This window comes from Panicum virgatum, chromosome 4N (genome assembly GCF_016808335.1).
Source record: "Panicum virgatum strain AP13 chromosome 4N, P.virgatum_v5, whole genome shotgun sequence".
Lineage (NCBI taxonomy): Eukaryota > Viridiplantae > Streptophyta > Magnoliopsida > Poales > Poaceae > Panicum > Panicum virgatum.
Genome location: NC_053148.1, coordinates 39,482,990 through 39,496,980, shown reverse-complemented (window position 1 = coordinate 39,496,980; position 13,991 = coordinate 39,482,990). Strand labels below are relative to the sequence as shown.

Below are 13,991 nucleotides of genomic sequence, written 5' to 3'. Positions count from 1 at the left end.
ATGGAGGTAGGGACCTATTTGCAATTTCTGAATTCTTAGGGACCTCTCGGTAAACTAAAATTTTCTCTATTTTCCTTGGCTCAAATGAAAAAGTGTTGAATACCAAACTTGTGTAACTTTTCAAGATCTACAACTTTTGTTTTAGGCAAATTTTGATTTGAAGTCCACATTTTGAACTATTTTAAAATTTCAAACTTACACTAAAGGGCTTTGATTTTTATCTGATTTTTGGTGGGATTTTGCTGAAAGTTGAAATGAGCACATGTCATTTAAGGTACCATTTAAAACCCAAACTTATTTTTGTGCATATTTTTGAATAGGATTCTAAGTAGGTTTTTAAGCCTTTTACTCTCTCATTATATTTCCAATTGTATGGTTTGACTTTTATTTGACTTTTTCTTTTTGGACTTAATTTCCAAACCCTTCCTATAATTTATTTGAGTGATTTGCTTTGGATTTTAGTGCACAGACACCAGAGGTGTCACACGGCCGAGGGTGGAATTCGCTTATTCTCCGAGGGTAGCCTCCTGCCCTCGGGCAAGGCGGAGATGAGGCTACCGGGGGCCTCGGTGGGGAGGCCTCGGGCGAGGCGGAGATCGCTTCACGGGGCGGAAAGCCTCGGACGAGCCGTACTTTGGTATTGGGCCGTGGGCCAAGTGCGTATTGGGCCTTTGGAACCTGGAGGGGATTGGTCGTGCAAGCATAGATGATGGCAAGCGCTGGGGTGGGGCTTTCTACACCTGGAGAGGATTTGGACGTCCAAGCATAGATGATGGCACTGCACCCGGGGGGCTTTAGCTTGGCTGCTTGAATGCGTTTTGCGTTTTTAAGGCATTTTAGTCCCTAGGTTAGGGTTCCCCATATTATGGTACCCGACAGTAGCCCCCCGAGTCTTTGTAGGAGTGTGTATCAGTCCTGCAGAGGCTTGAGCCCTCGAAGTAGTGGCCCAAGTGCTGATCTTTTATTTAGTCCTCGAATTCTTATGAAAAATCCTCCATGGGGGCGCGTTAGCGCACCCGCGGGTGTAGCCCCCGAGGCCTTGGAGGAGTGGGAGCACTCGTCCAAGGGCTGTGAGTGTCGCGTTTGAGGGGTCAATCGGGTGACGCAGCCATTCAACATTTGTTTCAGCCGGTTTTGGCATTCCTTTTAGCTGGTAAGGCGGCCCTTTTCCTCTTTGGACCAATCAAAAACAGCTCATCGAGTGTGCAAGGAGGCTTGTTTGACATGTGGGATTTCACGATCGGGGGGTAGCCGATTTTATTTGAGGATATGGCCTTAGTCATGATGTGCGAGGAGCCCCCGAGCCCTAGCCCTTGTGAAGGCGATCAAGGAGTACCCTCGGCTTAGTGTTATGACCCTCGTCGCCCTTTCGCAAGGATGAGGGGTGAAGCGAGTCATGCTACCCTTGCCCGGGCGGCGAGCCATGGATGCTTCGGTGAGCTGTTAGCGGGTGGTTCGAGTGGACGTCCGTGCCCTATTTGATAAGGGTTGGCTCGTGGTTCGGAGACACGTCCCATAAAGTGCTCGCAAAGGTTCGCTAGGCAGGGCTCGGACCCGTTAGATAGGGTCCGAGGGCTCGATGCTTTCCCTCGATGGGATCCCTCGTGCTAGGCACCCTCGTCTGGCCTCGAACACAGCGTAGGATGTCTCGAACTCGCATTCGAGGCTAGGCTTTGTATGAGCACGTCCATGCTGTCCCTGACTCTGTTGATCTGGGGCATCTGTCAAACCCTTGGTGGGCCAGCCTTCGAACCCCTGATCAGTAGGGCTCGAAATAATGTTCCTTCATCAGCAAGGAACCCCTTGGGGGAATATTCCATCATAGTCCGTGCGCGGCGCGGAGTCGTGGGTCATGCGCGGGGGTCGTGCGTGATGTGGCCCGGTGCGTGTGGTGCGGGCGCGCCTTTGGAGGCAGCGCTCTCGGGCAGACGAAGCGGCATGGGCGGCCGCCGAATGACAGGACGTCTTCTACAATGCGCCTGTACCGCTTCGGTAACCATAGCGCTGCAGTTAGTGCGCGTGCGTGCGGGTTTCCATGGTCGTGCGGCCCAGCCAGTAGTGACAGCAAGATCTTCCGCATTTAATGCGGTTGATCTGGGACGGCCGCGGAGAATCCGCCTGGTGCCGCGGTTATAAGCGAGGCGTGTGGGAGTCTGCTCGGCTTACCCTGCCTTTGCCTTTGCCTCCCTCGCCACCACCCTGCATCAGAGCTCCAGAGCTGAGAGGCGAGAGGAAGAAGAAGAAACGAGCGCGCCTTTCCCTTGTTCGAGACCTTCCCCCCTTTCCTTTTCATCGACGCCATGGCGCAGCTGGTCGACCCCATGCCGTGGGGTAGGTCCATCGCCGACCGAGCGTTCTTGGAGTCGTTGGTCGCCACCGGGGTCCTGCCGCCGAACACTGATCCGGCGCGCCCGGTGTGGATCGCTTTGGCATCGACGGAGACGGACCCGAACCCCCGACCGGCTACGTTGTCAGCTTGGTGCAGCTGCACGAGCGGGGCTTCGGCATCCCTGCCAGCCGATTCTTCCGCGCGCTCTGCCACCATTACGGGGTGGAGTTGCACAACTTCGCCCCCAACGCCATCTTGCAGGCAGCGGTCTTCGTCGCCGTCTGTGAGGGCTACCTGGGGGTGAACGTGCACTGGGACATGTGGAGGCACCTATTCCGGCGGGAGCTCCACACGGACTCTATCTCGCGAGGGGTGAGGAGGCTCGTTTGCACCGGCGGCTTCACGCTCCCGGTGCGGGAGAAGAGGAAGGACCTGTACATCCCCAGTACGATGATATCGAACAATCGTGACTGGGATAAGGCATGGTTCTACCTACGCAACGACGACAGGCGGCTCCCAACATACAACGGCAAGAACCTGACAGAGAGGCCGGAATCCTGGGAGTACGGGGTGTCGCCCGTTGAGCGCCAGGCCAAGCTCAAGGTGTTCACCGAAGTGCTGCGTCGCCTGGCGGACAAGGGGCTGACCGCGGCCGTTGTCATCACCAACTTCCACCGACAGAGGGTCCTCCCCCTCATGGAGAGGAGGCTTCCCGTCTACCAGCTGATGCCCAAGGCCTCGTCCGAGGGTTCGCAGATGATGGAGGAGCTTCTATCCCGTAAAGTCGCCGCCCAAAGGGCAAGGCGTACGATGGTGGCTCCCCCATCCAACCCCAGAGAACTCTGGGCGATCAAGATGCGCCCTGAAGCGGGGTACATCTAGCTGGTAAAAATCACTTTTGATCTTTGGTGATTTTGTGTTGCCCTCTTTCCCCTCCTAATCTTCGTCGCGTTCACAGGGGCTGACCCATAACGGGTATGTCTCGGAACGCCCGCTCCCCGAGACCCGCACTGCGAATCGCCAGCGTGCGGAGGCAGAGAAGAAGTGGAAGGATGCTGAGAAGTAGTGTCGCGATAGGAAGAGGAGGGAGAAGGAGGAGAGGGATAAGCTGAATTGGGCACGGGAGAGGGAGGGCCTCTCGCCGCTGCCATCGCTCGAGCCCACACCGGAGTCGGACGATGACTCCTCATCTGACGATGTCAACCTCTCGTTGTTCCAAGATCTCGACATGGAGGTGGCCGGGGCCGACCATCGGTCCAGCAACGGCCTGGCGTCGAGGCCTTGGCGTCGACGGCGGGTGAGAAGGCGCCTGCGGCGTCAGTGTCAACGGCGAGCGAAGGGACGCCCGCGTCAGTGTCGGTCGAGGGGACGCCCGCGCCTGTGATGGCGACGGGTGAGAGGACGCCCGCGCCCGTGATGGCGGCAGGCGAGAGGACCCTCGGACGGGTGAGCCTGCCGAGGGCTTAGGTTGGCTTGGGGGCCCCGCCTGCCGGTCAATTGTCGGGAGCCGGCGGGGTGACGCGAGCCCCAAGGAGTTCGAGGAAGTGCAAGATGAGCGCCTCCTCGAGGTAAATACTTCTTCGTCTGCTCTTCGTTCTTGTTTGGTCCCCTGGTCCCCGCTGACCTCGACCCTTCTCCCCGTTCATCTCAGCCTGAAGGTTGCCGCGACCGCTCCCTCGCTGGCGCCTACAAAGGCCCTCAAGTTGGGGGCAAGCGGCACGCCGCGCGCGTCGGCGCAGCCCTTGACCGGAGGGACTCGGATGGCGGAGGAGATCGCTGCGGTGTACCGGGCGGCGATGGCCCGAGGAGCGGAGTGGGCCCGGGCGCAGGGGGGCACGGTCGACAAAGGTTGGCGCAGTGTAGAGGACGCTGCCCGGCTGGACGTCGGAGAAGACGCCGGCCGGGGCAGCACACGGGATGCTGCCCGGCCGGATGCCGAAGAAGATGCCGGCCGGGGTAGCATGGGGGACGCTGCCCGGCCGAATGCGGAAGAAGGAGGGGAAACCGTCGGGGTCGCATCGAAGCGGCCCGCCGGCCAGGTGGAGGAAGAGGTCCTCACCCCAAAGCCCATGGGGGCTGGGGACCAGGAGGCCGCGGCGGCAGCAGCGTGGATGGCGCCGGGAGTGGAGGTGCTGGCGGAGGAGACGCCGGAGATGGCGGCGTCGGAGAGGTTCAAGGACCCAGGAGAGGTCACCTCGAACACCGCGTTTGGTGCAGCCGGCCCGTTCGCTGACATCGCCACTACTTCCGAGGGTGGCCTCGGGGCTGGTCCGTCTGAGTGGCCCAGCGATGGGGTGCGCTAGGCGGTCAACCAACCCGGGTTCCCCGAGGAGTTTGTCCGCACGGAGCAGGAGGAGGACGAGATCTAGGAGGCGCAGCTCAACATCGACGCCCAGATCGACTCTGGTATCGATAGTGTCCTGCCGCTTCACTGGCAGGAAACATTCAATGTCAACACGATAGGCGCCTTTCCTCCCGTTTGTTTATTTCTGATCATGTTCACATGGCATCCGCTCATGTCCTATTGCTCGCAGCAGCTGATGGCCATGTCGCGCGACAAGAGCATTAAGCTGGCCCAACTGTACTCCAGGGTGGACTGGCTTGGGAAGTACAGTGCCAGCCTGGGCATGTGGCTGGGTGAAGCCAATGCCCAGGTGTCCGCCCTGGAAACATGGAACCATGCGCTGGAGCTGGAGCTGGCCCGAGTCAATGGCGAGCGCGATGCGCAGAGGGCCACGGCCGAGTAGAAGGCCCGGGAGGTCGAATCGCAAGCGGCCACACTGCGGCAGAACACGGAAGCCCTTGTGGCGGGGCGGCTCAGCTCCAGCGCCAGGAAACGGCCATCGGAGCGCCTGTCAGCGCCCTCGCGCAGAAGGATGCCCTCCTTGAGGTGCAGGAGGAGACCGTCCGCAACATAGTGGCCGCCCTCGAAGAGAGGGGGCCTCCGTGTCGGTGCTTCTGCAGCAGGTGGATGTCACGCAGGCGTAGCTGGAGGAGGAGAAAGGGCGCACCGAGGGTAAGTGTCTGGATTTGTTCGAATTGATTTGGTTAGCGGGAGCTTATCTTTGTGTTTGCTCAGCGCTGTGGAAGGCGGTGCGGAGGAGACCGCGGTGAAAGAGGCTCTCCAGGTCGTGTACTCATCGGCGCAGAGGGACTATGAAGACCTGGAGGGGGCCACCGTGGCCGCGTGCCAAGGGCTCTAGGGGGAGGGCACATCTAGCAGCTCGCTGGCTAGTCGCCTGAGGTCCTTGAGCGATTGGCTGACCGAGCGCCTCAAGGGTGCCCTCCGCCTCGGCGTCCAGAAGGCCCTTGGCGTCGTCTCGACACACTACATCGTCAACTTCGAGCAGTTGGCCATGGGCTACATTGTCCCCGATGGCATCGAGGATACCGCGGTCAACGCTATGGAGCAGGCTGATGCAGCTGTAGAGGAAGCCGCCTGCGCCTTGTCCAAGCTTTTTGAGGGCGACCTCATCCCCGACACCGAAGACAAAGAAGACGAGGGCCCACACGATGGGGAGGGCGACCTGTAGGGAGCCTGGGCCGTGGAGCCCAACTAGATAGATTAGGATTTTATTTCAATTATCTTCCTGTGTAAAGAAATTGAAGAAGTAGCTTTTAACCACGTGGCGTTCGAGGCCTTTTTGTATGTTTATGCATATCATTTTATTTACTACATTTTCGTGCTCTCGTGTGTAATTTAGATAAATTTTTGCGAGGATTTTCGAATTCATAAGCGACTTAGGCGTAGGGAGGTGAGTGAGGATGCCGTATCCCGAAGGCGTAGGCGGTCCCGCAGCTTGGCCAGCCCTGTCCCGTAGTTGCTTATGCCCCGGGTTCATTTTTCTAAGTATACGAGAGGTTAGGTACTAAAATCCATGCCTCGACTCCCGCACCATGCTGTGGAGTGGTTGGTAATAAATGCGCCTGTCCCGCTGAGCGGCTGGGTCACAGTCCCAGTCTACCGAGGGGGCCTCGAGCGAGGTGGAGTTTCCCCCTCGGACCATGGCCCCGCGGAGGGTTCGTCCGAGGGTGGAATTCGCTTACTCTCCTAGGGTAGCCTTCTGCCCTCGGGCAAGGCAGAGATGAGGCGCGCTGCCAGGGGCTACGGTGGGGAGGCCTCGGGCGAGGCGGAGATCGCTTCGCGGGGCGGAAAGCCTTGGACGAGCCGTACTTTGGTGTTGGGCCGTGGGCCAAGTGCGTATTGGGCTTTTGGAACCTGGAGGAGATTGGTCGTGCAAGCATAGATGATGGCAAGCGCCGGGGTGGGGCCTTCTACACCTGGAGAGGATTTGGGCGTCCAAACATAGATGATGGCACTGCACCCGGGGGCCTTTAGCTTGGCTGCTTGAATGTGTTTTGCGTTTTTGAAGGCGTTTTAGTCCCTAGGTTAGGGTGCCCCATATTATGGTACCCGACAATGATATTGCGAAGTATGTTTCATACTCTAGTGGCTCACCTGCATATAGGACTTTAGTTTTTGTTTATTCAAAGAAATATAGGACTTTAGTTGCATCTCTGCAAATAGTGTCTATTCCGAAGGATTGGAGGTGTGCTGAACAGGATCCAAAGTGGAAGGATGCAATAAAAGAAGAGCTACTTGCTCTTCAAAATAACAAGATATGGAAACTTGTTCATCTCCCATAAGGGAAGAAGGCTGTGGGTTGCAAGTGGATCTTCACAGTGAAGTAGACTCCTGAAGGAAAGGTGAATAGGCACAAAGCAAGACTGGTTGCAAAGGGGTACAATCAAACAAACATATGGAATTTATTATGATGAAATTTTTGCACACGTGGTAAAAGGGGTACGATGAGGATATTGATATCATGTGCAGCTAACTTTGATTGACTACTTCATCAGCTAGATGTGAAGAATGCATTTCTTCGTGTGGATCTACAAGAAGAGTTATATATGGAAATTCCACCTGGGTTTGCGAATGAACAGCCTCTTGGGAAGGTGTGTAAACTCAAGAAGTCACTCTATGGCCTGAGCAGTCACCATGTGCATGGTTTGACAGATTCTGACGAGCAGTGTGTGATATGGGGTACTGCCAATGCAATGGAGATCATACAGTCTTCTACAGACATCAAGACCCTTGTATCACTATCCTGGCGGTATATGTTGATGATATAGTGATCAGTGAGGATGATTTAGAGGAGATCAATTAACTGAAGGAAAAGCTAGGTAAAGCCTTTGAGGTAAAGGATCTTGGACCACTTTGATATTTTCTTGGGATTGAGATTGCTAGGTCATCTAAGGGAATTATTCTCTCCCAAAGGAAGTATGTCCTTAATTTTTTGGTGGAGACAGGGATGCTTAAGTGTCGTCCATGTAGATCACCTATTGATAGTAATCACCAAACTTGTGCTGAGTCAGGTGACCCTGTGGATCGGGAGAGATATCAGAGGCTAGTTGGTCGGTTGATATATCTTTGCTATACTAGGTTTGACATTGCTTATGCAATGAATGTGGTGAGTAGGTATATGCATGATCCTAGAATTGGGCACCTGGAGGCGGTTTATCAAATCCTAAGATATCTGAAGGGAACCCCCTGGTAAGGGGTTGTGGTTTAGAGCAAACTGCCATTTGAATCTAGAAGGGTACTGTGATGCTGATTGGGCAAGCAGTAGGGATGATCGGAGATCCACATCTGGATATTGTGTATTTGTAGGTGGTAATCTTGTTTCATGGAGAAGCGTGTCTCGGTCTACTATGGAGGCTGAACATAGAGCGATGGTCTGACTTTGTGTGAGATGATGTGGCTGAAGAGTTTTTTGGAGGAGCTTCGGGTGTTGAAGAATAAGACTATGTTGCTTCATTGTGATGTGGCAATCAATATAGCAAATAATCCAGTTAAGTTTGACCGAATGAAGCACATGGATATTGACAGGTTCTTCATCAAGAAGAAGATGGACAGTGGGGCTCTAAATTTGGAGTATGCCAAGTCTTGTGATCAACTAGCTGATTGTCTCACAAAAGGTTTAGGTTCTCAGAATAATGAGTTGCCATGTAATAAGATGGATATATTGAATATCTTTAGCCCATCTTGAGGGAGAGTGTTAGTGTTTTGTTGTAATTAGTAAATGTATAAGGACTATTGTGTAAAGTGGTGAAGATAAAAGAAGAGAAAGGCTATGGGGAGAAGAGACCCAGCCAAAAATTTCCCTCAAATCAACACATGCTTTGTGAATTGTGATCAAATTAGAAGCACCTTTAGGTTTGTCAATTCATTGGTCACTGGGTAAGCAGGTTGGTGTATAATCACGAGAACATGACATCAATAAAAGGAAACATGTTGCAGAACTGGGAAGGGCAACACACTTTCTAAAATAGAGGAGAAGATGGTAGATTAGCCTCCTGCAATCCGGTGGAACGTGACATGGGGAGCGAGATTTGAATTCTAACCGATCCTGCACTCTACTAGGGACGCAACCCGCGGGATTCGAACTCTGGTTGCCAGCCTCGCAGCCACACGGGCTAGCCAACCGAGCCGAGCCCTGCTCCCGGAAGGGCAACACACCAGCACCAGGTGTGCATGCCTACCCTTTGATTGCCTGATTGGTAACTGATTGATATCGGCAGATTGTTTTTTCTTCCATAAAAGATTAAACCTTTTTTATGTTCGTAAAAGATTAAGCCTTTTACAAAGATTTTCAGCTACTGGTAAATTGCATGTTGACACAAATTAAAACAAAGGTCCTTGCGCCAGAGTTGTTTCCTGTTACATACAGTAATTGTTTAAGAGCGTTACATCTATCTGTGTTATCTGATCGTGCTTGCTTGATCATCCTCTTATTCACACTTGGTGGAAAAAAAACCTTTTATGCGTAGCACAATTACATCTTACTGAACTTAATATTTGAGACATGAATCTTTTAAATATCTGCATAAGTGCTGGTTGATTCATGAGTTCTTAGGAACAGAAATTCATGTTCAAATCTGCCTTTCATTCTATTGCTTCTTTCATTTAGGAGAGCTCTATTACGCAGCCTGCCTCCTACTGTTCTTCAATATTTAGCAGATTGCCAGTTGAAGTTGTTGCTCTCACAGACCAGAGCTGTAGACGATCATGGATACTGAGTAGAATACGTGAATATTTCACTATATTGTAATTCTGGCTGAATTTGCAAAAATACACTGATATTTGAGCCACATAAGTTATGATTCTGCTGCATTCTGAATTTTTACTCAGTTAGCAAGACAAGGATGTTTGTTCATAAAAATACCCTTTCATATTTGTAGTAGAGTACAACTATTTTTTCTATGCCTCTGCAGGCTGATGAGTTCTCAACTGAGGAGCTTTTCAGTGGCATCTGTCTCTGAGTAATTCATTGCATGCCTTCATATAGCTCCTTAAAAACTGAAAAGATTGGCAAATCCTGCCTATTTTTAAAGGGTTTTCTGATAGATGGTACAGGTACAATTTTTTCACAGTTTATAGTCTCAGTTCACCTATACTTGCCTGCAAGATTTGTGAATCTTACTATTACTAATTGGAGGCTCCTTTGAAGCCTCCACATGAAGCCACCTAGGATCCTAGGTGAATACTCTGAAAAAATAGAGAAATTCTGTAAATTCTCACAAAAATTAGAAACATCCAACCATCAATCCAACAACTCTAATTATAATAACCATCGGATCTGTTATTTCCTATTAAATTACTCACCTCTGCTATTATGAAAATAGACTAAAGTAACTCCCTAAACATGTATCTAAATTACCCACCTTTGCCATTATAATAAAAATCTGCAGTAACCCCCTAATCTTTGTGTAAATTACCCACATATGCCATTATAAAAATAATACAAATACTCCCCTAAATTTGCATATATATTATCCAATTATATCGTTATTATTACAAGTTAAATTACTCATAAATCTGAATCTAAATTATACAATTATAACAATATCTTAAAGCGCACCAATATAAAATTCTAAATTGCTATTTCTATCATTATTAATATATTATTAATATTATTATTTATATAAAAATGCTACTCATGATATATGTCATCATATTTTCATGTATGACGGAAGAGATAAGAATACTAATTCACAAACTAAGTTCAACTAAACATATATTAAAGACATACGGAGGTGTGATGCAAAATAAAATCTATTGTATTGCATAATGATAAATATATATTTTAGAGTATGTGTTAGAATATTTAATAGATGAAAGGAAACGTATCCCCGTTGGATGTTGATCTGGTGGCCCAGATTGGAGTTTACACGGTTTACACGAAAAGGTTGATTTGCACCTGATATGTTTCCTAGATGAAAAGACCGTGAGATAGATAATTATAATTATTGACATCATTCTTATATTAATTTTAATTAGCCCGTGCGGGAGCATGGGTTGATAGACTAGTTATATATAAATGATAAAGAAAAACCTTTTACTCTAACAACTTTTGAGGTCAGAACTGAACTTTAAGTAATATGTAATCATGTTTTTTTAAAAGAAAAATGTTTGGTAACCTCTGGTGTATGGCTAAGCTGTATAATAAAGTTTATCCACTTCATCCTTGACTGCAAGATTTGGGACGAGCTTGTCATTCTGTAAAAGATTTTTTTTTCTCAAATAATGTTTGGTATCGTGCGCTTGTTGCATTTTCTCAACAAATGTACATGTCTTTTCTTTACAAGCCCTATATTAGTTATCTATAACATAATAACGGCACGTGTTTGCCATGTTTACCACTTACCAGGGAAACTAGCTTCTGAAAAAAAAAATCAGTCTCCCAGATTTGAAAAATGTAATGTTTAACAGATGGCTGAAGTTTTCGTCATGAATGAGTGAGTCAAGCAAGAATATAAATTTCAATGGGAGTGAAGACAATTTGATTTACATTGGTGACGTTAGTCCTCCGGAAACACAGGAACAGCAATGCAGCCGCAAGGTGCTGCTTTCGGCAACAGACATCCTTGCGCAACCACCGGTATAGAGAGACATAATCCAAACACGATCCTTTGACATTGCCTTCTGAACGAGACTACACCGAGCACTGGTCCTGCAGCACCCTTACTAAAAACCATGGGCCGAATCAGAGCTGGTGGAGCAAAACGACCGGGCAGAAAGAAAGAGAGTCTTCTGCAACAGGAAGTCTGAACTCTGAAATGCTAGGTCAAGAGGGAAACATTCAGCCTTTGCGCTTCTGAGCCTCTGCTATGATAGTTTCTAGTGACATGAGAGGAAATGTTTATGACGAAATGGTAGGACCAGATGAAGTTGTAAACTGCACAGAAAGGTCAGTTCTTTGGATGGCCCAGGTCAGGTAAACAGCAGATTAGGCAGCTGGACCTTTCAGCATTCCACTTTGGGTTCAGTCCCTGCGCAATTTTCTTCAGTGGATCAATTTGTCCAAGGTGCCGCAATCCCAGCACACAGCTTTCCACTACCATTGCTCCCCAATCTTCCACAGCAATCGCCATCCACCAAACCGAGCTCAGAATTTTCAAACAATGGAACAAAAAAACACCACATATCAGTATCAGGAACGGATGGGCAAGAAGACCAGGCTGCCGGAATCGCAAGAACAGTGACAGTTGTATTCTTTGACCTTACAATGGAAACAGCACACAGCATGTACCATATTCGTGTATACATCAACGCCCCTCGAGACAAGATGACCGAGGGCAAACAAAGACCGGCATGGAAGCCCAAGTCTGAAACGATCTGAAAAACGGGACTAACAATCTAGCTGACAAAGCGGTGGCGCCGCCCTTCTCGCCGGCGTCCAAAAACCAAACCATCCGGCCGAGAGGAGGGGCTCCTGGAACTGAGACAAAGTTCCCATGGGGGTGTGTGTGTGTGGCCTGTAGAGAGCACAACAACAGACTCAACTCTGATCCTACGGTGTATAAGGTGCATGGAGGACCTGAGCAGCCAAGCCTCTTCCACTGCACGCTTTGTTGTGAACAAATTCAGACAGATCAACCGCCTAGCGCATACGCGTTCGGTCGATCATTGGGATGATGTCCTTGGAGCTGCATCGAGCAAAGAAGAAACGTTAGCACTTGTGTGATGATCAGCCAAGTCTTTGGCATCTTGTAGCTGGGACATGGATTTGGGTTCTTAGTTCTTACATAGGTTGACGGCCTCGGAGCTCTTCATGAGACGGATCCGCTTGCACGAGTCCACGAACATCCTGCGTTCATGGGGAAGAAACGGATCAGCACGCTTGATGACAATCCAAGTGGATTAGCAAGAAGAAGAGGAGGAGGCAAGTTAATTACTTACTTGAAGGGGACGTCTCCGACGAGCATCCAGTCGCCGTCCTTGTCCTCGTAGGTGGGCACGTACTCGGCGCCGGTGGCGGCGTCCACGAGCCTCCCGGCGGCGCCGGCGCCGGGGCAGGCGGCGAACATGCCGTGCAGCGCGCGGAGCAGCGGCGCGTACCCGTCGTGCGCCGCCAGGTCCACCTTGCGCAGGTACGGCGCGCCGTCCACGGCCACCTTGACGAGCTTGGCCTCGTCGCGCAGAGCGTTGCGCCGGTACGCGCGCACCGGCGGCCACCCCACGGCCCGCGCCCTGCACGTCGTCGCCGCGGCGTCCGGGTCAGTCAACGAGGCCGCCGGGGCTCATGGCCGTCGTGCCGATCCACGCGCGGCGAGGAAAAGAGGGGGGAGAGGATTGAAGGTATGTGGGTGCTTACTTTGGGGAGGGCGGCTTGTCGTGGTCGGCGGCGGCGCGCTTGCGGTCGGCGGGGTCGGCGGCGGCGGAGGAGGAGGATGAGCCCGGGAGGGCGAGCGTGAGCGCCGTGTCGTCGTAGTCCAGGCCGGACACCGCCGGGGACGCCGCGGAGTTGGCGGAGCTCGTCGACATCGTCAGTGACGCGCCTCCGTGCAAGCACTTGCTCTGGTGCCGATATGCTCGCGCGCGTTGTGCGTGGTCAGGGCTGCGCAGCAGAGGACGGAGGCGGCTGCGGAGGAGCGGTGCCGGGGCCGGGGACGACGACGCGGTTGCGCGGTCGCTGTCGGAGGCGAGGGCGAGCGGTGTGGTGGTGGTGGTGGTGCGAGTGCGAGTCGTGGGGTGGCCGCGCTGCTTGCCGCTGCCTATAAAGATGCGCGCGGTCGGCGCGGGGCCCGCCGTCCGGTGCGGTGCCCCGCGCTCGCGCGTGTGGGAGAGAGAGGCACATCCGGCGCAGCCAGCCACCGGCTTCTGGGGCTCCCAAATTTTTACTGCCACTGTTGCTGCCACTTGTCAGGTGCTGGCCGCCGCGACTCCCACGAGCTTGTTGAGCACGTTCACAGTCAGTCAGACCAGGTTTGTTGTAAATTAAAAGAAATCTTATCATTTATGAGTATTAAACTAAATCTATTTATAAAACCTTTTACACAAATAAGTGCCAATTCGCGAGACGAATCTAATGAGCCAAATTAATTCATAATTTGCTACAATAATTCTATAGTAACCATCCGCTCATCATAGATTAATATATCTTATTAGATTCGTCTCGCAGTTTAGCCTCGGAGTTTGTAATTAGTTTTATAATTAGACTTCATTTAATACTTATAGATACCAAGATTCTCTCTGATATAACATAGTCTAAAGTTTAGCTTCTGAATCCAAACAACCCAGCACTCGCATGAAACTCGATCGAGACTCAACGTCAAAACTGGAATTACAGATGTTTTGTCAGGATTAAAAGTTGGTTTG

General features: G+C 51.2%; 1 protein-coding gene across 1 annotated transcript; it reads right to left on the bottom strand.

Annotated features, from left to right (window-relative positions):
- Positions 1-11,854: 11,854 nt before the first annotated feature.
- On the bottom strand, positions 11,855-13,375 carry LOC120671320 (auxin-responsive protein IAA23-like). The gene is made up of 4 exons (XM_039951623.1): positions 12,988-13,375; positions 12,573-12,863; positions 12,419-12,480; positions 11,855-12,319 (listed from the first exon to the last, which is right to left on the bottom strand). The coding sequence occupies exons 1-4, from the start codon at positions 13,155-13,157 to the stop codon at positions 12,297-12,299; spliced, it is 546 nt and encodes a 181-aa protein (XP_039807557.1). The 5' UTR covers positions 13,158-13,375; the 3' UTR covers positions 11,855-12,296.
- Between the last annotated feature and the right edge of the window lie 616 nt (positions 13,376-13,991).